The sequence below is a fragment of the Anastrepha ludens genome, chromosome 2 (assembly GCF_028408465.1).
Source record: "Anastrepha ludens isolate Willacy chromosome 2, idAnaLude1.1, whole genome shotgun sequence".
NCBI lineage: Eukaryota > Metazoa > Arthropoda > Insecta > Diptera > Tephritidae > Anastrepha > Anastrepha ludens.
This window is the reverse complement of record NC_071498.1, coordinates 116,025,401-116,052,136: the sequence shown is the minus strand read 5'-3', so window position 1 is coordinate 116,052,136 and position 26,736 is coordinate 116,025,401. Positions and strand designations below refer to the sequence as shown.

Sequence of the window (26,736 nt, the reverse complement as noted above, 5' to 3'; positions counted from 1 at the left end):
ATATGTGTATAAATCCGCTTTCGTTTGATATCTCCATTGATTGCATAGAGCGAGTAGAAGTAATAAAAATTATTTTTTGAAAATTTAGTCCTTTGAAACTTTAAAGCGCTTTCAAAATTAAATATAATAATTTTTTCTGAATTCAATAAACAAGTTGGTTTTGGTCTCACGGTGTTGTACAGAAATGAAGAGTAAGACAACGAAAAAAAATTGTAAAGCCTCTACAAAAAAGAGAAGAGCAGCCATCCCGTTGAAGAGGCACGTGTTGTTGTTTCTCAATTTGCGTGATTGTTAGGCTAGCATAGACATACAAGCACACAAGGGTATTAAATACAACATACACACTCACACTCAGGTACGGTGAATGTGGCACGAGCGGAAATGTTGCACGTTAAGTTTATTTAGTTGTCGGTTTGGTGGACACCATTGTTGATGCTTTCAACTTCATCATGTTGACATCAAATAACAAATTGTAAATGTTGTTGCAACGAGTTGTTCGTTGCGGCAGCTTTTATTTCATGGTTGGTTGCTGTTACTCAGTTGTTGTTGCTTTGACGGCAGTAAAATGCATTTTCGATTGTATAGCGGTTGTTAGGTTTCGTGGCTATTTGCGCTCTTCATTGGGTATTTTTGTGTTTTCGCATTCCTGCTATTACTTTTTGTTGTAATTGTTATGGATTGCGAAGTTTTGTTTTTTTTACTTACTTTTATTGTTTGCGCTTTGTTTTCTTGTTTTGCTCCCATTTTATGTAAAAACTGGTTTTTTTCTTACTTTTGTTGTATTGCAAATTCATTTTCCGTGTTTTGATGCAACTGCAGGCCACAAACTGCCGAACGCAACAACCATCAATGGCGGCCGCAAGTGCGTTGCAGCGTTCGATATTTATTACATAAACGTATACATACGAATGCGATTATTTATGTGAATGTATTGTATTTTCACAAAACACTGACTGGCAACTCGCCGGAATAAATGAAATTTAAACAATGGCGCACACAATAAACAACAATACAATGCACTGCCTGAAAGCCCCACACATCAGCCGCATTCACGTGTGTCCTCGAGTGTTGAGTAATCGAAATTTTAACTTCAATTTCCAATTGGTGCTGTAAGGTGGTCGAAGTTTTTCGCAATTGTCAGCTTTAGGCTAAAATTATACGAGTAGTGCGCCCGGAGTTCGCTTACACCTCCGTGACGGAAAATGTCCTGCGGTGGAGAGGATGTGATGCCTTTGCAAAGAACGATTTTAACAAAAAAAACATGAGTAAGTAAATGTGATGGAAGTGAGAGGAGTGTTATGGAGGGTGCTTCCTACCTTTGAGGTTTAAAAAACATATATATTTTCATCTTTTTTTGAATCTCGAAGTTGCAAAATAAAATATTATTATTCTCATGAGCGGTCACTTTTTCTAACAAAGACATTATTTTGTAATTTTTTACCATTATTAACGATATTATAAAGAACAAGGCGACATTTTTCGATGCATACATCAGCATACTCAGTTAAGTCGGTTTTTTTAAACACCTGCCCGCTATTTTACGCTCACCACTCAAATTTTCTGGTGAAGCTTATGCTGAAAACAGTGAACGACGTACGTAATCCCTTACCGCAGCCCCTAACGAGCACAAAAACTCATCCCGTGAGAACAACTGCGTTCTTTTAGTTACATATTTATACAATACATCGGTTTGTATGTGTCTGGTTGTATCTACACAATGTTGCCATTGACATTTTTCTTACAGACTTTTTCACACATCCGCGTTATCAGTTACAATTTTTCATTGCTTAATAAACCAACGCCAAAAACCAACAAATGCAAATAGTTCATTTATCTATAATTAACATTATTCAACAGTTATTTTAATAAAAATTATAATTTTTCTAAGTTTATTTTGTAAATGATTTCGAAATGTACTGCTTTGTAACACTGTGTGGTGAGAGAGTAATCAGCTGACAGGGTTTTACGGGAATTTTCAAATATCGTGAAATAAAATCTACGATATTACGATACGGAAGGAAGGAGTTTTTAATTTACATGGGGTTCTCATTAGTTTGATCGTAACAGCTGGCAGGGGACTGCGTTTACGTCGTTCACTGTTTTCAACATTAGTCTTTGCAATACTCATTACGTTCAAGGCGAATGGAATACCGAATATTTGTAAAAATTCAGCGAATTGCTTGTAATTTAAAAATGTGTGGCTTTTAAAATAAAGTGTGTATGTATAATTTCTTGGGTTTGGTAGTTTCTATTGCCTCCACCTCTGCACAAACAAGTAATTTCCCTTAATTTTGTTTGCATATTCTCGGGTATGACGTCGCAGCGAATTCGGAAGGCGCAATCTTGTGTCCTGTTAATCTTGAGTTACTTTGGCAGATGATTCGATATTTTAAATCTTGAAGCAATATTTTGGAGTCCATTCATTATCTACAACCGTGGGATAAAACTCATCGTCCACTTTGCAAATCAACAAATAATTTTGAGCAAAAAAAATCATCAGTTTTTCTGACAGGTGGCGCCCAAAAAAAATGTTTAACCCCTTGTCGTGTCATTTAGCTCAATGCAACTCGGGCCCAAGTGTTACGTGTGAACGCGTGGTAAACAGATCTGACTGATGCGTGAGATGATGTAACAGCAACTATGAGACTCGCGACTAACTCTGGTGGCGCACAGATATTTATGTTTGATCTGTACACAACTTCGGCTCGTGATATTTACGTTTGGCCCGACGATCTATTCACGAGCCTGGTTCGTCATATTCATGATTGGGGCCATAAGTTTCATCACTCAATCAAACCTTACATTGAGTCATTGTCTACATAAGAGGAACAACAATTTATTAGAACACGCTTGCTGTATAGACACACTCGGTTACAGCGTCCATTAAGTCTTAGATTTACAAATAAAATTAAAAAAAAAAACGTATTCAATGGAGCTTAGAGCAGACATATATGGATTTCTTGCTGTTGCCTGTCTAAAGTTGTTCCTGTTTTTGAAGGCATTCACTACTTTATACCCATCGATAAATACTTCTACAAGGTTATCCTTATTATTCACGTTACACGTACTTCTTTATGAGTGTATTTAACTCATAACTGTTTCACATCTCTGTACATACATATGTAAATAAATAGTTAGGTTAGGTGCTGGACTAAGCATAAAAAGTCCAAAACGATAATTGGAAATAAAATAACTAAACAAAATCATTTAAAACCATACAGAGTTGGCCATTTAAAGTGGAAGCATATGCACTCGAAAAATAACTTCTTAATTTAGAAAAAAGAGAACAAAATATTGGGAATGGGAATAAGTTTCCGCCCTCGTAAAAGAGGTGTCGCTGCCGATACTATTTTTGTGCTGGCTCTACTAATTTGAAGGCGTATATGGCATGTGAGGTCTCGATCGCAGTAGTTGACATTCGTTTGAAGCGAAAAGATCCTCTTTTATATGACGACAAAGGAGGTTATGCTTCATTATTACCTTTTAAAGAAAAGTGCCGCTGAAACGTGTGGTATATTGATCACTATTTACCGTAATGACGCACGGCGTTGTAAATAGTGCTTTCGACGCTTCCAAAGCGGCAATTTCGACGTGAGTGATAAAGAACGCGAAGAGGCACCGAAAAAATAGAAGATACTGAACTGCAGCAATTATTGGATGAAGACGCATGTCGCACGTTGGATGATATGTCTAAAGAATTGGATGCTGACAGATCAACCGTCGGTAAGTGTTTGCACGCAATGGGAATGGTCCAGAAAGCACATAACTGGGTACCACATCAATTGAAGGAGAGGGACGTTTGGTGCCGTGTGAGATGCTTCTTGACCGCATAATAGAAATGGTTTTCTGCATCGCATCGCCACTGGCTATGAAAAATTGATCTATTATGATAACTCTAAACGTCGAAAAAGTTGGAGCCTGCCAGGTGAATTAGGTCCATCGACAGCGAAAAAAAATATTCATGCTTCAAAAGTTATGTTGTGCATCTGGTCGGATCAGAAGGGTGTCATCTAGTATGAACTCCTTAAGCCATCTGAAACCATTACTGGTGATCGTTGCTGGCTGCAGCGAACGCGTTCGAATCGAGCTCTCAAAGAAAAGCGACCGAATGGCACGGTAGACATGACAAACTGATTTTGCTGCATGACAGCGCCAGGCCACATGTTGATAAATACCTGTAGATCTAGAAATACGTAGAGGGACTGAATCTTGCCCCACCCGCCGTATTACCCCGACATTGCAGCTTCAGATTACCATCTTTTCCGATAAATACAGTCAGCCCTTGTTGGAGAGCGGTTCACTTCTTACGAGAGCATCGCAAACTGGCTCATTGAATGGATCAAGTCAAAAGAACTTGAATTATTCGTCAGAGGAATTCGTACGCTGACTGAAAGATAGAGTGAAGTTATAGCTTCCAACGGTACATACTACCTCACATAATATTATTTATTATTCAATTGTTTAAATAACTCGTTTTTTTCCAATAGCGGTTGCCCCTCGGCAGGCAATGGCAACCTTCCTAATGTATTTCTGCCATGAAAAACTTCTTCCTAAAATCCATTCGCCATTCGGAGTGGGAGGAGGAGTTCGGCCAAATTCCAAAAAGACTGTAAGCGTCAATTATATATAATTTTCGCAGGTTACGTATATTCGAATTTCGATTTTTTTATGGCGATATGTTGGTACTCAGGTCTCCCACTCATGCCGACGAGTTCGGCCATTTTGAATGTTCAGTTAATTGCTCACAGCTGCTTTGCTTCCTCGTCTTCGATTTTTACCTATTCAAAAAGATGGATCAAAGAACCTGTATCAAATTTTGTGTGAAAAACGAAATTAAGTGCGCGGATGCATTCCGAATGTTGACTGTGTCATACGGAGAAGCTACTTTGGACCGAAGCAACGTTTATCTGTAGCACAAAATGTTCTCAGAAGGCCGAGGAGATGTGAACGACAAAAAGCGTCCCGGATGCCCGAGCACTTCAACAACAGACAAATATATTAATGAAGTGAAGAAAATGGTATTGGCCAATCGTTGAATCACCATTAGAGAAGCTGCTGAGGTCCTAAACATATCGATTGGCTAGTGCCATTCGATTTCTTTCAATGATTTAGGGATGGGACGGGTCGCCGCAAAATTCGTACCAAAACTGCTCAATTTCGACCAAAAGCAGCATCGCATGACATGGCTAATGAGATGTTGGACTCTGTCCGCGACTACCCAAATTTGCTCCAGAGGGTCATAACTGGTGACGAATCGTGGGTTAATGGTTATGACGTGGAAACCAAACCTCAATCAGAAAGACCGAAAAAAGCGCGCCAAGTTCGGCCGAATGTAAAAGTTTTGCTAACCGTTTTCTTCGATTGCAGGGGCGTTGTGCATCATGAGTTCTTGCCAGAGGGTAAAACGGTCAACGAGGAATATTACCTGCAAGTTATGCGCAATTTGCGCGAAGCAATCCGCCAGAATCGCCCGGATTTGTGGAAGAACAAAAATTGGTTGTTGCATTACGGTAACGCCCCACAGCCACCGTATTCCCTAGGTCTGGCCCCTAATGACTTTTTCTTGTTCCCGACACTGAAGAGGCCCATGAAAGGATGACGCTACGTTACGATTGACGGGATAAAGACGGCATCGAAGGAGGAGCTGAACAAGATAAGAAAAAATGATTTTTTGAAGTGCTTCGAAGATTGGAAAAAACTTTGGCACAAGTGCATTATATCTCATGGAGATTACTTTGAAGGGGTCAAAATAGATATTAATGAATAAATAAATAATATTTGAAAAAACGCTAAATTCGCGATACTTTTTGAGCACACCTCGTATATATAAATAATTTATAACTTTGGGTATGAATAGACGGAAACTTATTTCTTATTTTTTTTAATTAATTCTAAGTTAAAAACAGAAAAAAATAATTAAAATATGGGAAAATTAAACAAAAAAAATTTAATTTAGAAAATAGAACAATATAAGAATAAAGAAGTTAATAAAAAAATGTTTCTATAATAAAAAACACATTTTTTTTTAATTTTAATATAAAAAAGTAAAAATAAAATTATAAAAAAAAATAAAAAGAAGTTGTAGGTTTTTAATTAAAAGAAAAGTAAATGGAAATAAACCTATTAAAAAAATGTAAGAAAAAAATTTTAATTTTATTTTTTTAATTAAACTTTAATTAAAAAAAGTGAAAAAGAGAAAGAAATTTTTAAGTAAAAGAAAAAAGTAAAAAGAAAAAAAATTGTTTTAAGTAAAACAGAAAAAATTATATAGAAAACCAATGCTTTTAGATTAAAAGAAAAGATTAAAAAAAAAATGTAAAAATCACATGAGCAAAAACTTTTTTTGTTCTGCATTAATTTTAGTTTAAGAAGATTTATTCCAGCTGCTTATTAAATATTGCATCACCCAGCCAAATGTGGCGGCCACCCGTGGGGTTTTCCATTTTTTTTTTTATATGAAGTTAATTTGTAGGTATGTACACCCAAACCCGCGTTCTTTCGAAGTACTGGGTTCCATCGCGTAAATCACTTTAGGCTGTGGCTTCCACGGCGGCATTAGTTGATCTAACAGAGCTGTCAAAAGTTATAGAGTACCCTGGTACTTCCACTTTAAATGACCAACAGTTTAAATTTAGAAAAGATTATAAACAAAAGTTCAGGAATTTTCTCAGCGCATTATATATCGATAATTTTATTATGACTGATTCGATTAATTTTCTTAGGATGACTAGACAAGTAACCAATTTTTTCTTCATAAAATTAAACGTATTAACTAAAGTAAGAGCAGATTTTTATGTAAATTAGACTTAAAATTTACAGAAATAGTTCAAAAATTTACACAAGCATTTGAAAAAATTGTAAATATTTTAGTCTACATAAAATTAAAATCTATAAGGTACGTCACCAAAAAAAAAAAACACTGTTCAGAACCAAGGCTTAAACGTAAGAATTTTTACATGCCAGAGAAATGAAAAACAAACACAAATTGCTAATAGGAGTGACTTAACAATAATACTTATACTCGTACACATATTTTCATTTTGGTTTCTCGAAAAGTATGAAAGAAACTATTTAAAAATTGTAGTTCCGTTTTTACAAAATTCTCTACATACATATAAAGTATATACATAAATGCACACATTTTCTTCCTTTCAATCTGCAACTTTGTATGTTTAATGCATTGCAAATTGCTGTGAGAAATACAGTTATAATTGCATGGTTGCAAGTTGGACAACTCAAATTCTTAAATGCCAGTCTGCAACTACTATTTATAGTATTTATTGTGCAATAAACTTCTAATCCAACCGCTTTCATTCATTGCATTGCAAATAAAAACGATCCGTACATACAAACAAACGAAGTATTCCATATTTAGATAGGGTGAAAGAGAGCGGAAGTTAGCGTCAAATCGAGCTGCATAAGTTTTTACTCAAAGCCATACAATAAATAAACACAGATGTACACACAAATACACAAATAAAGCAAGAAAGAAAGGAAGAAAGAAAGAAAGTTATGCTTAGAAGTATTTGAAAGGAAAGGAAGTGCAAAGCAATAAGAAACTTTCAACTAAATCTACTACTACAACTACAACTAAAACAAAGATTTGCAACTAAATAGAATGCATGTATGCATGTGTACACACACACACACATACACACGCGCACAAAACTAAAGACTAAAGTCGATTAAGTATAGATTTGGGTATAGTACCATTGAGGCTGGGCTGCGCGTACTGAATGAAACCCTCGGAAATGTAGTGATGTTGACTGCCCGTAGTGCTGGCACTGCAGCGCGGTCCCAGCGTGGAGGGGAGTATGCGTGCGGCACGTATGTCGGCAGAACGTGTTCCGGCCACCGCCTCCTCGTCGTTCAGTGCGTCCTCTTCGATATACATGGACGGCACATCGCTGCGCGCGGGTCTGCAAGAATTGTAAGAAAGAAAATTAAGCAAATACGTACAGATGAGTTCATGTGAAAAGTTTTTAAATTTTTTTTAACATATTTACTATGTAATACAGTGAATTGTAAATCAAATTAGCTATGTGATTGCAGTGATTGCAGATTTTTACAATATTTGTACTATTTCGACCGCAATACTTTTAAATCATTCTTTTTTGAGCTGATAAAATATAAAATAAACCAAAGAATAAAAACATTACTGATCCCTTCAAAAAGTGATCTATAAATTGAAGTGCTGGCATTCAGTAATTTATACCAGCTTGAAGTCATAAAATATGAGATTTTGTGTAAGAGACTATTTTTGTGACTTGCGGTGTGTCGGGTATTGAGTAACTTGCAGTGTTTCGGGTATTGAGTAACTTGCAGCATTGAGGAAGTAAGAAGATAGAGTCACAATCAGTCAAACAAACGGGCACGTTGATGCGGGGTAGGTCGATTGAAGAGAAGAGGAAGAGCAAATCATCGCAACGAGATTTGAAGGCAAGCCTTTGCGATGCCTTTGCTCGTTGTATACGAGTACAAAGCAAGAGTAAACGTCTCACAGTGCTATGAGTCCATATAAAAAGTGGGGAAATGGATGGATTTTGCTAAAAGTATGTAACTTAGTGGGCCAGAGCATGCTGAACTCGAAATCAAATTGGTTTTTTGTAAAATTTTAGCATGTGTATTTAAAAAAAAAACGATGTTATTTAGAAAAAAAAAAAAAATTGAAAAAAAATTAAATTTTTTTCTTTAATGTTTTCTTTTCTTTTTAATATTTTTTTTTAAATATTTTTTTTAATTTTAGATTAAAACAAAATACGAACACATTTTTTTGTTATTATTTACAGCTGCTTATTAAACATTTTATCGCGATGTGACGGTCGAACGTGCTCTTTCGACTTTTTTAAGGGGTTATATACAGTTAGAATTTCTAAAAAATCGATTTTTTATTTTTTTTTTTCTTCTTAATATACCTGTATTTAAGAATGCACACAGAAAATTTAATATCGTGCCGCTGAATATTTTCGAAGTTAAAGGCGTTTCAGAGTGCTTGAAAGTATAAGGCAAATCTTAAATGAGTTTTTCTCAAAATGGTGTTTTCAAAGTCGGTGATCACGAAAACGTCTAAGCCGGTTAGTCTCCAATTTTCACACGAGCTTTTTAATATATTTTTTGGCAATTAATCGAAGGTCTTTTCTCATTGATAAATTTTTTTTTCTATAAACAATTCAAGGCCGAAATTTTGGTCAAAAATCGATTTTTGTTTTTTGAGAAACAGCCATTTCGTCAAAAAAATGTATTTTCCTTATACCTCCGATTAATTACTACATTTAAGATTACTTTAACGAAATCTGTTTGGCTTTTTAATTTCAAGGGATCCAGTTCAGAGACATAGTGGCCACCGCAAAACGTCTCTTTTGAGAGAAGCTCCCGAAGATCAACTGTAGCTCCTTTCCAAATAAATATTTTTAATAATACTAAGCTTTAGAATACAGTTAAAAGATAACATAATATCAGGTCAGTTCATAAGTTTGTGCGTATTTTACCCATAATTTCACTTTTGTACGATTTTTGCATACAAAAAGTTATTCGCGGAATATAACCCAACTATTTATATCTTTTTTGATATATTGTGCATTCAACAAGTGATTTTAATCGCGGATAGAAGCACGTGTTGTTAAAAAATAAAATGGAATCTTCGAACCCGTATAAGAGACATATTTTGTACTTTTTTTATAAAAGTGGTAAAAATGCAACAACTGCTGCTGCAGAAATAAACACTGTTCACGGAGAAGATAGCGTGAGTGTAAGGACTGCGCTAAAGTGTTTTTCAAAATTTCGAAGTGGTAACTGCGACGTTGAGGATGCCCCGCGCGCTGGTCGTCCTGAAGTCTTTAACTCCGACGCCTTGCTCGAACTCGTAGAAACTGAGCCGAATTTGACAGTCGATATGATAGCTCAGAGGTTAAATTCATCGTATGGAACAGTTCACAGGCACCTGGCTCAGTTGGGAAAGGTTTCAAAGCTGGGAAAATGGGTTCCGCATAGACTTTCCGTCGCCAACCTTCAGCAGACAGTGAATGTGTGTTCTCAGCTGCTGCAAAATGAAAGTTTTTTTAACCGTATCGTTACTGGTAATGAAAAATGGGTCCTTTATAATAATCCTGTTCGCAAACGCCAATGGTTAGATAAAGATGAAACACCAGAACCGACCCCAAGGGATGGCCTTCATCCCAAGAAGACTCTCCTGTCTATTTGGTGGGATATGGCCGGTATTGTTTATTATGAACTTCTGGAACCAAATCACACGATAACTGCTGTTTATTACTCCCATCAGCTATCAAACCTGAATGAGGCACTTAACAAAAATCGACCGTCTTTAGTGAATAGACGCAAAGTTTTGTTTCACCACGACAACGCAAAACCTCATACCGCAAGGCAAACATTAGGCAAGCTGAACGAGCGCGGATGGGAGCTAATGCCGCGTCCACCATACTATCCTGATATTGCACCTTGTGATTATCACCTTTTTCGTGGACTACAATCCGATATGAGTAACAAGAATTACTCCTCAAAAGAAGCTGTAAAAGAGATATCGAAGCGTATTTTGGCTCCAAGGGCAACACATTTTTTGAGCAGGGAATTAAAAATTTGCCTAAACGTTGGGAAAACATTGTACAAAATGGAGGATATATTATTGATTAATAAATACTTCAAACATCTTTTCTATTATTTTTAAAACCACCTTTAAAAAACCCATGAACTTTATGGACTGACCTACTACGTGTACAAATTTTTAGGTCAATAAAAAAGGTTTGTCAGAAAAAATTCTCTAAAATTTGCTTTTTTTTGGCCTTCTAACTGTAATTAACCCCTTAACTAAGAAGTTACTTTGGCTGAGCTCCTATTCCTATTTGTGGTGTTCGAACGGCAGATTATTTTTATTAGGATCCTTCTCGTGACAGAAGGACACGAGGAGGTTTTGCCATTGCCTGCCGAGGGACGACGGCTATTAGATGGCACTTTTTCTATCATTCGGTGTTTCAGGGCCAGAACTTGGAATCCGAATGGTAGACATGCACCAACCCAAACAGCCGCCAAGTCAAAGTCCAAATAAAGTGGAACAAACCATATTTTTCTGTGACCTGCTAAAAGTTCATTAAAAAAATATAGGTATTTTTTTTAAACGAGAGACTTTTCTAGCTTGGCAACTGGTGTAAATATGAGATTCCGCAGTTGAAAGTCTCTATTTGTGTATAGGGACTGCTATTGAACACATTTCCTTTAAATTATGAACCGTTGATGCGAAATTTCCTCCCATATCCCAACCACTTTTTATATTTAATAATCGGTTTTTTTTTTTTTTTGTTGTGTTTGAAGAAGATGATCGTCAGAACTAATATTTTTTGTGTGAGAACCGACTGTTATGAGCCCTTTCGTTAATTCCGCTGCTGCAGTTGGCTCAGCAATTCTGAAGAAAAAAACATAAAATGCTCGGATCGGCAGATAAATTCCCAGCCCAATAACTTAGAAACACGGTGACTTTAATCGGGATTAATAACTTAATTCGGAATTATATCAGAAATTAAGTGCAACTAATGCTTATTGACAACTGAACTTAATGGTTAAAAGTGGAATTTTCGACGGCAACCTTGCCGGAAAACTACAGTTAATATCTGTTATGAATGAAAAATAATGAAACTTACAAAGGCTCTTACAGCCTTTTTTCGATGTGTAGCCAAGCTCCTCCTCTTATTTGTTGCGTTCGTGTTGAATTTGATACACAAATGGAGGGACCTTCAGTTTTAAGCCGACTCCGAACAGCAGATATTTTATGAGGTGTTTTTTTATAGCAACAATACACTCGGAGGTTTGCCATTCCATTGCCCCTCGGCCGAATTAGCAAAAACATTTTCTTCATTTTGGTGTTTCACGGAGATTCGAACCTACGTTCTCCGAATTTCGAATCGTAGGCACGCACCAGTCTATTCGGCTACGGCGGCCTAAATTAAATTTATTATTGATAATTTCTTTACTAACACCCCAGAAAATGGTAATCATAATCATTGACATAGACTTTTCCACTTTGAAGTCTTTTGATGGGCGCTGTCTCTATTAATCCATTCCAACATATTTTGCTTGAACTCCGGTCCAGTCGTCAAAATCAGTCTGACACAGCTACAAAAAATCGTTGCAACCCTCCAATCATCCCTATTTGTGAAGCGGTGTGAAAAATTTTTCAAATCCACCCAGTTCTTCTGTTATCTGTCACAAATAGTAATTTTCGACTTTTTGGATATGTTCTTCGATCACTATCGTTATTAGGTAACCAGTAATAAGAAATAATTCAAAATTCTCGTTTTCTTTTTGAAATTTCTTAGTTATTGCTTATATTATTAGCGCCCATTGTGTAAGTACCTGATTATTATAATGTTTCTTCAAAATAAAGTTCGATCAAAATAAACGAAATTAAGTGAGTAGTTGGTCTATATAATTGTTTATGGGGCTGGCTAAGTAATTTCATCAGAAAATGTGTTTTTACGGCCCAATCGACAAAAAAGTTTTGGACGCCGTCATCTTAGGGAAGTGCAGTATTCGATGTTCTTAAATTTTTTTCTTAATTTTTTTTTTCATATTTTTTGTTTTTTGTTTTTTTTTCATTTTAATTTTTTTATTTTTATTTTTATATTCTATATATTTTTTTTAGTTCTGCATGTCAATGGAAGGATCATTTAGTCACCATTACAACAATATAAATTTTTTACATATCGGTGAAAACTTTTCAAAATATGAGGTTTTCATTTTTTCGAATATATGGTTTTTGACTTTTAATAGCACCTGTGATACAATTTTGTTCAAACAAGTGATATGCTTTTTAAATGGATGAAGTAAGCGCGTAGCGATCATGTTTTTATTTTCTAGTTATTTACCCACATTGGTTAGTTGGTTTAAGTGGTGATTCTTCCAGAATCCAACTGGCGCTTCCGTACATTTTGTTGCCACATCCTCGTTACCAAATTGTTTACCAGTTATTTACGGCATGACTATATCCAGTTTGTGCGGTTTAAGGACCTTATTAGGTTGTTGACATCTAAGCCAGACAGCTGTTCCGAATTCTCGAACAGCGGCTTACCCAGGGTTAACATTCTGTCCTTCTATAGGGCAGGGCATTCGCAGAGGAAATGGAAAATGGTTTCCTTTTTCTCCGGTTGTTTACAAAGGTGACAGTATGTGTTGTGAGGGATGCCCATTTTGGCTGCTTGTTCTCCCACAGACCAAAAGCCAGTTATGACTGCCGTTAGTCTACAGGCGTCCCTTCGTTTCATGTTTATCAATGTTGACGATTGCTTAAGGTTACAGGTGGGCTATAACGTTCTGCTAATTTTGCATTTCGTCTGGTCTTTCTATCTACAATCCGCGATTCGGAGGTATTTTAGGGAAATTATATTCTTGACTGCACCCAATGGTGTGAATACCGATTCTGCAAGAGCGTTATTCATGGCGAATTCCCCTCTAGCCAGTTCATTTGCTTTTTCGTTACCTTCAATGTTCCGACATCTCGGGACCCAGATTAAGGTAACTTTATGGTTTTCGCTCAAGGTGGTAAGGTGGTAATCCAGTGCCTGGATTGCAGCTTGGCTATCCTAAAGAATATCGATATTGCCCTTAAAAGAGGGATCTGCAATTATTACCCACATTAATTTTAAATAATTTTTTACTAAAGCGCTATTTCGAACTTTGAAGGCTCATATCTCGCAATTGGATGCTATCTTCGTAAATCGGAGAAATTACTTGTTTACTTATAGTATGACTCAAGCTTTAAAAAAAATTAGTTTGATCCAATACCAGCAAAAAGCAAACGAAATTTGCGTATCATGGCGCAAAAGTTTAAAATTGTTCCTACTTAAATTTTAACTTCAGAAAATTACATATGAAAGAGCTGCGCATCACTTGAAATAACAGTTAATAACAATAGCTGACGGTATTTATTCAGTTACGAAACTTCAGCAAATGAATCGAAAAACAATAATGATTTTTAATGCATATTTTTTGTTAAATTAACACATCGCGAAGCAATTGACAATAACATTTGGAATAAATCTGAAAAATATTTGCAGCATTAAAACTCGCATTTATGACCGCCATATTAAAATAAATATAAAATATTAAAACAATACATAAAATAGGCAGAAATGAACTTTCATATTTTTAGGTGTACACTCTGTCAAAAAAGCGACGGGAATTGGTAAAAAAATGCAAGTGATTTATTATCTATTAAAATTTATTTTGCCTCTTCAAAGTTGATTACTTCTAATGAATGTTGCAGCGCAACACAAATTTTTAACCAATAACAATTTTACTCAACAACGTGGAACATTTTGCGAAAGGATTTAGGTGTGAAGCCTTTCAAAATACAGCTGGTGCAAGAATTGAAGCCGAACGAGCTACCGCAACGCAGAGTTTTTGGTGACCGGGCTCTTTGAAAGTTGGCCGAAGATCCACTTTTTTATCGAACGAAAATTGTGTTCAGCGACGAAGCTCATTTTTGGATCAATGTTTACGTAAATAAGCAGAATTTTCGATTTTGGAGTAAAGATCAGCCAGAAGAATTGCAAGAGCTACCAATGTATCCAGAAAAGGTCACAGTTTGGTGCGGTTTATGGGCTGGAGGTATCATTGGACCGTACTTCTTCAAAGATGCTGCGAATCGTAACGTAACTGTGAATGGTGAGTGCTACCGTGAAATGATATCCAACTTTTTTTTGCCCAAAATGCAAGAGCTTGACTTGCATGACACGTGGTTTCAGCAAGACGGTGCCACATGCCACACAGCACGCGTAACAATGGACTTGTTGAGAGGCGAGTTCGGTGAACATTTTATTTCACGTTCGGGACCTGTCAATTGGCCACCCAGATCGTGCGATATAACGCCTTAAGATTATTTTTTGTGGGGCTATGGGCTATGTTAAAGCTCATGTCTAGTCAGACAAGCCTACTTCAATTAACGCATTGGAAGACAACATTAAAGCATTTATATGTGAGATACCGGCGGAAAGAGTATGTCAAAATTGGACTAAGCGGATGGACCATTAGCGCAGTCGCGGTCAACATTTGCATGAAATAATCTTCAAACATTAAACTATATGGACTGTACTATCGACTTAAATAAAAATTTCATGCATTTTTCTGAATTTTACGTATGTTTTTTTGGAAAACTTTGCTAAAGCTCATAAAAAATCACCCTTTAGTTATTTCTAGTCCATCATGCGATGGTAGTCCGATTCCAAATATTGCCGGCACGTTTAATGCAATTATCGAAATATTTCTAAAAAAATAATTTTTCAGATCCGACCTTAGTTCTTGCCGGAACTTCTCTTTTATACCTGGGTGGTTTGGAGGTGATAACTGAAGTCTCGGAAAATAGTCAGCGGAATTTAGGTCAAAATTTAGGTCAAAATTTAGGTCAAAGTGGAATCATCTTAGCACCTTCTTCTCAGCTACTCTGCTCTCAACGGGCATATCTGGGCCCTCAATATTTTGTTACACCTGTGGATATAGTAGATTTTAACACTACGCACCTGATGAATTTCATTCGCAAACTCAAATGGTTAACGTTATTAGTCACCGTTTGGACATCACCCTCCTTCTTCTCCCTTATCGGGGGTTTTTTTTTTTTGTTTTTTTTTTTTTTTTTTTGTTTTTGGCATCATAATGAACGAATTTGATTCTTTGGCCAAGTGGGCTCTCGTTTTAGCACGCTTTTCTCCGAACCTAACCTAGCCCAATGCGGTGGTTTTCAAATTATATGATTTGATTTTTCACAACCCTTACTTTTTTGAGTAATTTTCTCGCCTTAACACTGCATAACAACCTGTTAATATTTTTTGTTAAAGGGAATTCTTTTAAGGGTACTTTTTAAACTCCCAATTCCTGGTACTTAACTAACAGAATTTGCCTGGAATTTTTGTAAATATGGATATGAATGACCACATTCACTTGCGTAGATACTCACACATACCACCAGCATGTTTGTGTATCTCTTTAGAGTTGTTTGGCTCTGCCCATTGATAGCATCGTGGCTTTGTAATTTAAATTCATTGGTGGTTCCGCAACCAATTGTAGTTTTTATACGTTTTGACTTCATTTTTTTCCTGTTAAAATTTTATTTAAATATTTGTTATTGCTTCAACGCAGTCACTTAAAAAAACGTTACATACTTTTATGCGCAGCAGACCCTAATGGAAAGCGAAATGTCCAGGCATGCATTGAATGTTTTCGGGGTAAAATTGTAGCTTTGGCAAATAATTTGTTAGAAACTCAAATTCCTGAAATATTCAAAATAAAATTCCCTTACAAAGAAAAATTTGTTTTCTGAAATTATTGCTTTAAATTTTATTAAAATAATTATTTAAGCTCGGATTGGTTGCAATATATCGCAAGTAGTCAATTATTTCGTGCATGCGAAATTCTAAGGCATTTCTCATTAATATTCTATTCAATTAAACTTTAAATACACAGCGACTGTTTTTGGTGATTTTGTAAATGAGGCAAAACAATAAGAGAATTTTATGTATGTAGGTATTTCTATTGTATATATTGAAAATTCGGCCACCAATGTTTTATCAGCTTTATTAGATGCCAAACGAGATCAAATGGCAAGCGATTGAAAAAATTTGATATAATTTTTTGATATGTTATGCCCGATTATCGAAAATGTATTGTATAAAGAATCACTAAATCTTAAATACCTTGCGATTTTAAAACTACAATTTGGCGCAAAGTTAATCACCCTATCAGTTCAATCATATTTGACACTTGTGAACTAGACAGGCTGGAGCATAGAAAGAGACAAGCAATAGAGCACATAGAGATCAAAATAAAGATATCTATTACTCGAAATTATTTTTTTTTATTTAGTAAAAAAGTTATACAGAACAAAATTGGATGATTAATTTTGCCACACCTTGGATTTAAAAACATTTTTTTTTTTTGTACCAGGGCAACTTTTGTTGCTTCGATTCGTAACTTGTGGAAGATGGAAGAGAGGGAGACGACGACAGGAGAGGGGCACCAAGTTGCTCGGTCTCGGTCGACACGCTCTGAGCTCCTATTCTTCTCAATGCTTTTGAGGTTTGGTCGAGCTCCTCCTTCTATTTGTGGTGTTCGCCTTGATGTTTTTTCACAAATGGGAGGTACCTACAATTTTAGGCCGACTCCGAACAGCAGATGCTTATTTTTATGACGAGCTTTTACATGACAGAAACACACTCTGAGGTTTGCCGTTACTTGCCGAAAAACCTATTAGAAATAACTTTTTTGTATCACTTTGGTGTTTTATGCTTACGCACTTTCGAATGATAGTCACACACCAATCTATTCGACTGTGGCGGCCTCCTTTTTATTACATACTTCTATTAGTTTATGACTTTGATAAAAACATTACAGTTTACAATAAATTCCCGTAAAAACCGTAAAATTACTATAAAAACCGTTAACACAACTTTCATAAATCGAACTTTCTCGCTCTTTGGAAAACCGCATACTCTATTATGGTTTCTGAAATTTGATGCGGAAATCGAAATAAAAAAGTATTTGCAGTTGCCGGTTAATACAATAAAAACTAGCTGCATGTCGTAAACAATTGGTCCGGCAAAAAGCTGGTTAAAAACAAAAATCATGCAGATGATTTCCGATTTGTTGCGGTAGCCGCCATCAATGGCGAGAGAGAGGCAGGCCTGTGTAGAACTGGCTATTGACATTTGTGGCAGCAGAGGCAGAAGCACTAAGATGTACATAACCAAAAACAAAGGTTGCATACGAAAACAACGGTAAAGCGTATGCATATGTATGTGCATTTATATGTGGCAGATTCACTACCTATGCATTAAACGCGCACTCCAACCAAATACCAACATCACAACAATGCCAACATCCGGCGGTTATTTCAGTTCGAAAAATTATGAAACCACATTCATAATTGTTTACGTATGTAGGTTTGAGTGTGTGCATGGATATTTTCAAATCCCAGTCAAGCATTTAGACTTAACTTGATTCAACTCACTGCGAGGAGATCTTTAGTGCCACTAATCCGATACCTTTGGTTTAGGCCTGCCGCATTCGCGGTGAAGCATTTGAAGATGATAGTCCATATCCGATCGAAAGTTTCAAGACGAGGATTATAGGATTTCAGGATTATGACACACGAAAACCACTTCTTTAAAACGAAACAAAAAGTTATTCGGAGAAAGCTATGTATATGATGAATTTGAATAAATTTCTGTTAGTGTCCTCTACGCTTGGGTTGGTGGGAAGCTCTCCGGAATGGCTATAATAGCGCTAAGCTGAGGAGGGTGCAAAAGTACTTGTATTATTGGCATCGCCTAAGTATGTAAAACTTGTCCCAGTGCTGCCCTTAATGTCGTTTTGCATTTACTCCCCATCGATTTTTACGTTATTCCCATCGCTGCTCAAAGTGCAATCAGGTTAAAGGAGGTTGGCCTCTGAAGGCAATCGCTTAAGGGACATGGTAGCATTTTTAGAACTTCGCACAAATCTCTCTATCCGAAAACTGAAGTTTGAGTGACCTGGTAGGGCAATTTTTGCAAGTAGGGCAGGATTAGAAAATCTATGCCGATGCTGGTACCTCTATCTTCACTAACGGTTCCAAAATGGAATCGAGAGTCCGAGCAAGTGTTTTCTCTAAATCAGCCCATTTATCTACATATTTATTTAAAACTGTCGAATAATACTACATAGTAACATAGTCTTTGCGATCCTGCAAGCATGCAAAATGTTTTGGGAACGTTGGAGAGAGGGAGATATTAAAATTTGTTCCGATAGTCAAGCCGCGATCAAGGTACTAACGGTGCCATGGTGCAGATCTAAACTGGACAACTCCTGCAAAGAGGGGATCAAATCTCTTGTGAGTGCAGGTAACAATACTTTGATCTGGGTTCCAGGACATGTAAACATAGGGGCAAATGAAATTGCTGATGAGTTAGCCAGGAAGTGGTCGACTGAGTTGGTCTCACGCCACGCCAATAAATTCTAAACTCGTAGCTGTTTTACTGGTCACTAGACAAACAACACACACGCAGAAAAGCTAGGGTTACCATTTATTGCAGAAGTTGTGTGGACATTTCAGAAAATAAGACTGTTGAGCACGTTCTCTGTAAATGCCCGGGCTTGCTGACAGACGATAAAAGTCACTGGGTGCGTCTTTCTTTGACAGCTTGCCACTTAAATCCCATCAATCTTCTCCATGATATCAACATCTCTGGCTGGCTGTAGATGTCTAACCGTTGAAGGTCTCATAATGGTATCAAAACGGCACTTCAGTGCCACTTACGGAGTGCCAGACTTGTACTTCAACAATTTCATCTACCTACATATCCTCGAAAATATCAGAGTTGTCTTATCCAGATAAGAGGCAGATTAACGGCATACACTCCGACATGCTTAGAATTGCCATTCAGTCGTGACTGCTTCCCCGAACGATGTTCACCTTCAGAGCCGTATTTTGATTGGAGTTCTGGACTTTCACGTAATATCGACCTTTAAGTGCACCCCAAAAATAAAAACTTTTTTTTTAAATGTGCAACTTTTTTGTTAAAATGTTCCATAATAATGATCTTCGTGAAATCCTGTCATAGAATATTCTGAACAGCATTTCCGATATTTACTTTTGAGACTGTTGCACGCAAAATACAAATTTCTGTGAGTCGAATTTTTATATACTGACCCGTTCTAAAAAATCCAATTAAGATTTGTCAGACTATAACTTGGTTCTACAAAAGCGGCATTCTAATGATATATGAATGAATACTGGCGAATTTTTGTATCGAAAATAATGTCGGTTGTGGAATTAATAATTCGAAAGAATACTCGGCAAGTCTTGATTAGGCATCGGCATGTGCTGCACATAAAGAAGACATTTTTTTGTTGCGATTGGCGGAATTTTAAATTTTTCAGTGAACTTTACATGGGAGAGTTTAAAATGTTCTTGTCAATACCGAACTTTTGATAAATAAATAGTTTATGGACTTTGTTAAATGCAAAATCGAACTTCGATTTTGATATGATATTATTTTTGTTTAAAATTAAAAAAATATATATTTTTCCCAATATGTAAATCAATGCTTGTTGGGTATTTGGTACTAAGGAATATTGGGTTACTGGAAAGCTATTCTAAAAATTTAAGAAAATTCGCTAAGCAGACTAAGAAAAAAAAACTATGATTAACCTGACCCTTTCCGACTGCTTTAATTATTTCGGGATGCTTTTTAGTTGCAAGAGAGCTACCAATAAATAATATTAGGTGCGCAACTAAGTTTCCGTAAATAGATGCCGCCAGCAGTGTGTGCTAATCGATTCTAACATAACCTAAACGTCATAAACCAAGATTAGACATATGGTAAACAAACTGCTTCGACACATTAGTGATTTTGTTTTGGTATCATATACTTTTGGTTTTGTCAAAATGTCTGATTTTATGCCGAATAATCGTCAGTTGCGTGTAGTGTTGATTTTCCTCTTTCATTCGAAAAAAAACGGCGGCTGAAGCGCATCGAGAGCTACAAAAAGTTTATGGAGATGCTGCTCTAAGAGAAATAACGTGCCGAGATTGGTTCCGTCGCCTCAAAGACGGTGATTTTAATGTTGACGACCGTCCGCGTGAAGGAAGGCCAAAAACCTTGCAAGACGCTGAATTGGAGGCATTGCTCAATGAGGATCCGTGTCAAACGCAAGAAGAGCTTCCTTAAGTATTAAGACTTACCCCCAATCCATTCCCAAGCGATTGCATGCTTTGGGAATGATTCAGAAACAGGGGACTTGGGCTCCTTATGAGTTAAAACCAAGGGATGTTGAACGACGTTTTTTCGCCTGCGAACAACGGCTCCAGCGGCAAAAAAGGAAGGGTTTTCTTCATCGCATCGTGACGGGTGATGAAAAATGGATTCACTACAGCAATCCAAAGAAAAGAAAGTCATGAGGACTGCCCGGGCATGCTTCTACGTCGTCGCCTCGGCCGAATATTCACGTTGCGAAGGTTATGCTATGTATTTGGTGGGACCAAGTTGGAGTTATTTATTAAGAACTGTTAAAACCAAGCGAAACCATCACTGGAGATCGGTATTGACTTCAGTTGATGCGATTGAGCCGAGCACTGTGGGAGAAGCGGCCGCAATACGCGGAGAGGAAAAAGTGATTCTACAGCATGACAAAGCTCGATTTCACGGTGCAAAACCCGTTGAAACCCGCCTAGAAGCACTGAAATGGGAAATCCTACCCCACCCACCATATTCTCCAGATACTGCGTCGTCCAATTATCACCTGTTTCGATCGATGGCGCATGGTCTAGCTGACCAGCAGTTCCATTCATATGAAGACATCAAAAAATGGCTTGATCCGTGAATAGCCTCAAAAGATGAACAGTCTTACCGCGACGGTATACGAGATCCACCAGAAAGATGAGAAAAAGTAGTAGCCAGCGATGGGCAATACTTTCAATGTAATCATTTTTTCAAAATAAAGCTAAATTTTCATCAAAAAAAAAAAAAAACAACAGCGAGAACTTAGTTGCGCACCTAAAAAAAATAAATTTGTTCACGAAGTTCATAGAACGAAGTATTGAAGAAGACGCCGAAATATCTGTTCGTTCTCGTTCTTAACTTGTTGGCCTTTATCCTTCGACTACGTAGAAAAAGGCCTTTTGGGTGTTTGACCGAGCTCCTCCTCGTATAATATAAGCCCTCGTACCAGAATTGAAGCCAGATGGCCATCGTTTGGGTTGCGTTTTTGCGGATTGAGCTGATTTAAATTTATTATTCAGATTTTTTGGGAAAAGTAGTGAAAAATTAGGCTGATCGAATGAACCATGTAATTTGTAGTTGGATATCATATTCAGGAAATAGATGTGATGAAATTATCTGCCAGATTATAAGCAAAATGCATTCCAACATTATTTCTGTTTTGTAATATTATTTCAAGCTCTCAAGATCTTAGCAAAACACTCGATACTAAACAGGTGGTGTTTGTAATCGATATTTGGTTATGTTGCATTTCCTGCTGAGTTTATTCAATTCGATTATTTGTGAATACTATACGTTTTTGGATAGCTAGAAAGACATGCTTTTCAGAATAGTTGTCCAGAGTTTTTCAAGTAGATATTTTAAAAGTGTCCGGGCTTGGTTGAAATATTATTAAAGATTTTTAAAGAAAAACAGAAAAGCATTGGACCTCTGAACTAGCAATTAAGAAAAGAAAAATACTTACAAACAGAAAAAACAGGATTTTTGATTTTAAATAAGCTTTGAAAGCGAATATCTCGAAAACGGTTAAGTTTTTGGCATCACATCATAGATTAATCATCACACTGAATGAATCAGAAATTACCTAAAGAATAATGGCAGAAATACACTCGGATGTTTGCCATTGCCTGCCGAGGGGTGACCATAGCGGAAAAATGTTTTTCTTAATTTGGTGTTTCACCGAGATTCGAACCTACTTTCTCTCTGTGAATTCCGAATGGTAGTTACGCACCAACCCATTCGGCAAGGGCGGCCGTCTGTATACTCATATATTACATAAAATGTATACCTATGGCATTGTTACACACATTGCTTGTGCACGCATATTGCACATGTGTTAGTGTCTACTCTTTACCTAGTAGGCACTACGCACAAACACTACCTTCGACCGTTTGTGTTATCATAAAGCCGAGCACTAACCGCCACACAATCAATATAGTAAGCCATGCAGTGCAATAAAAATGGAAGTGAACATCAATTTAATCAAGAAATTGACTCAATTAATGTAATTGAACAGAATGTTCGGATAGACGATGGGCCAAGCGAGCTGTGCGGGCATTCACCGTGAAATGAGAGAAGCCTTATGGTGGCGCGTTGCTGGGCACGGTGAGATAACCAACAACTTCAACTTGTAAGCGGATGTTAGTGTATCTTCTGTGCCTTTAAAATAACTGATTATTAAAGCGTCAAATCTAAAACAAATTCAGTTGAAGGACAAAATGTTGTAAAACAATTTGAGTATGGCACAATTTGTGCAATTAAATTTAACTACCGAAAAGTATAGAAAAGTTTAGGTTTGAGGTAAGACCGAACTTTTTCATTTCCCATAAACAATACGACTTCAATAATGAGTTTTGACATTGAAAATAAATTCAATGTTTCGATTTCAATAGAAACAAAAGAACTCTTTATATATCTTTGACTTCTTTTTTGTACTGATTCATATTTATTCGCAGTATTTAAAGGGATTTAATAAAAAACTTCAAATTCTTTGGAAAAAAACAACTAAAGCAACAAAAACCAATAACATACTATTTCCACACTGTCCATAAACTGTTTCAAAGTGTAAAATTTTTACTCGATGCTTGAATATACGCAATACTTTTTACCAATATTTATGCAGGACAGGATACTTTGCTCTTATGCCAGAACCAAGTTAAAATATGAATAATAAGGTAGTATCCAATGAACACCACATGTAAGGCCATTCGATTAACCCAACTTTTAAGCACATTTTCGATTGTTTGGGCTCTAATTTCATGAATGGCAACTACGATTTCGTGTTTTAAAGCATCAATCGTCTCTGGATGGTTCGCATAACATTTGTTCTTAACAGCTCCCCACAAAAAATAGTCCAACGGGCTTAAGTCACAGCTCCGAGGCGGCCAATTGATATCGGAATTCAAAAACGGTAGCCAAAAGTTCGAGTGTAACTTTGGCAGTGTGACAAGTTGCACCGTCCTGTTGAAACCAAATGTCATCCATGTCATCCTCTTTAATTTTTGGAAACAAAAACTCGTTGAGCATGTCACGGTAATGCACGCCATTTACTGTAACCGCGGAAGAAGAAGAAGACTCACCACTTTTGAAATAAGTGTTCAATATTTCCCAATTTTGTTCAAGCGTATAGCGTGCCATTTCGTAAATGTCAAACCTTTAAGTAAATTATGAACACATTTGACAAAAAGCAAACGCTATATGGCCCACCCTATATATAATTGGCGCGCACACTCTTTTTTGAGTGTTTGGCCGAACTCCTCCTCCTATTTTTGGTGTGCGTCTTGATGTTATTCAACAAATGGAGGGACCTACAGTTTCAAGCCGACTCCGAACGGCAGATATTTTTATAAGGAGCTTTTTCATGGCAGAAATACACTCGAAGGTTTGCCATTGCCTGCCGAGGGGCGACCGCTATTAGAAAATGTTTTTCTTAATTCTGGTGTTTCACCGAGATTCGAACCAACGTTCTCTCTGTGAATTCCGAATGGTAGTTACGCACCAACCCATTCGGCTACGGCGGCCGACATAATATTTTGCTATAAATATTTGCTCACATCTATTTGGGAACTACTCAAAAACGGCTCATGTCGAGTGCCCCGAAAATTGTCTCAAATGTAAGCAGAAGTGCATTCACCGTCGTGGACAATATTTTGAAAATCAATAAGGCCACTTTTGGTACTAATAATAATAATATTTACTAGTATTACTTGTGCATCTCAAAAATTGGCAAAAATCGAGTTTGTACATGCGGTAAAATAGAAATTATGCATAAAATATTTTTAGGTACAAAGTAGCTTCTTCTTGCATTAACCGCTATTAATTCGATTTCTTCTCACATACGCCCCGTTTCAAAACTATAAACATACCACTACTTTTTATATAAATATAGCTCAAAATCAAGTAATGCAAAATTACAAACTTTGTAAAAAAATAATAAAATTTATTGAAAACTTTTCAAGGCTCTCAACTGTTCAACCAGAGTCTTAAGAATTTTTCTGAGTATGCAGTTTAAATCAAATTTTAGTATAAAAAAGTGCTAGGTGAAGTCACTTAGACTTCAAAATACCATTGATTTTTGATAATTTTTTTCGCTGAGGTGTTACGCCTTTTCTTCCATACGAAGTATGTGAGTGCTTGGAATTTTCTTTATATCGTAGAAAAAGCTTAGCACAGTCATCAAAAAATAGTTGCGTGTCTATAATTTTGCAACGGTGTGTTTATGTGAAGAACTAATAGTGGCTTGGGCCAGTATAATAATAACAAATAGTTACTTTTAAGTTGAGTAGGTCACAAATTTTCGCATACTTAAACGAAGAACTTTTGCTGCATTACAGCAAACGGAGCAAAAATATATGTGTATACATTTTTTCAACCTCATTGAAATTACTAAGCTCTCGAGCTCATTTCTATGCGAGTTTAATGCCCTTTTCAATCACCTCTCGAGTGCGCACAAACGATGCCGAATTGTGCAGGCATTGCACACAGAGACTTTTTGGCTATTTAGAAGTTAAAAATTAAATAACTATTCCACAAGAAAATATAGTTCAGTTAAATTTTATATAATTATAGTCAGGCCAAATACTCATACGTGGATGAAATATTGTTCAAAAAATTCCATTTAGAAAAGATATATTTGGTATTTGTAGAACAATATCAAGACGCACACCACAAATAGGAGGAGGAGCTCGGCCAAATACCCAAAAAGGGTGTAGGCGCCAATTATATATATACATATATATTAGGTACTTTGCTAATAAAGGTTGGATTATGGGCTGCTTTCCCTTGCAATCACGTTATTCTGATACTGTCAAGGCTTTTGCTACTTTTCGCGGTACGAAATGGAGCGTTTTGGACTACAAAGTTCCCAAATATTGAAAATTTTTACCTTACCTTGGGTGCTTAAGAGGTTCTGGAATGCCTAAGAGTTGGTGATAAAATAAAATAAACAAAATGAAATACGAATAAGAGTTAGTGATACCTTTCAAAAAATGAATCGAATTTTGTTTCCATTTTTTTAAATGCATATAATTTTCTAGTTCAGCCGTTGCAAATTGAGTGAGATATATGAAGATAATTTTTTTTTCATTATAAAAGCACGAGATATATTTCCAAGTTTTCAATATTTCTTCTTTAATTTGAAATATTATATTTTTTGTACAAAATGTAGTTAATTTTACAACAAATACCATATTACTCCAAGTTTGAAACTTTGTATAAAATTTATAAAAATTCGAAAAAATTTCATCAAACACTTCTTAATCAGAATTTGATCCACATAAAAAAATTTCGTGCCTTCTATAGATGGAATAGGTTAAGATAGCTTGGCCAGGTTCCTTGTCTAAGACAAGACACTCCGTGGCCCTGAGGCTCATTGGGGCACCTGCATTTGATTTCGATCCCTTGCTTAAACTTTTTAGATAATTTTAAGAAAGTCACTAGTCCGTCCAGAGATTTTGAACACTTCCCAGGCCTCAAAAAAAATAACTGCCAAGATGTTTGGCACTGCACAGGACATTCACAGACGAGGTGTTGTACCGACCCAATTTCTTCTTCATCTCCACAACTCCTGCAGAAGTCAGTGCAAGGTACATCCATTCTACTGGCTAGAGTGCCAATAGTGCAGTGACCCGTTATAACACCTGTGAGGACGCTGGTGGTTAATCTGTTGAATCCAATTAGACGTTTTGTAATTTTTTTAAGAATCTCCTATTTATTTAGGAAATACTATATCGACAAAAAACTACTCTTTCATTACATTCAAGGTGATTCGTAGTTTGCGGTTTGCCTAAAATTCGGTTTTATAAACACAGCGAATATTTTCATTTATCCTGTGTCAATTTGTTATAATTTGTTGATCTCCTGCAAAAAATCTATAGTGGATTTCATTGCTCAATTTGCATTGAAGCGTGCCGAAGTTCAAATCGCTCGCCACGCTTATCTCTCACTACAACAAAACCTTTATTTCAACAAATCGAATGATGAA

The 26,736-nt window shown here is 36.5% G+C and overlaps 1 protein-coding gene across 1 annotated transcript in view; it reads right to left on the bottom strand.

Annotated features, from left to right (window-relative positions):
* Positions 1-26,736, bottom strand: part of LOC128871903 (hemicentin-1) — a 334,429-nt gene that overhangs the window by 36,322 nt on the left and 271,371 nt on the right. The window contains exon 15 of the mRNA XM_054114067.1: positions 7,711-7,919. Within this exon, the coding sequence (XP_053970042.1) occupies positions 7,711-7,919 (209 nt within the window). The remainder of the gene's footprint in view (positions 1-7,710; positions 7,920-26,736) is intronic.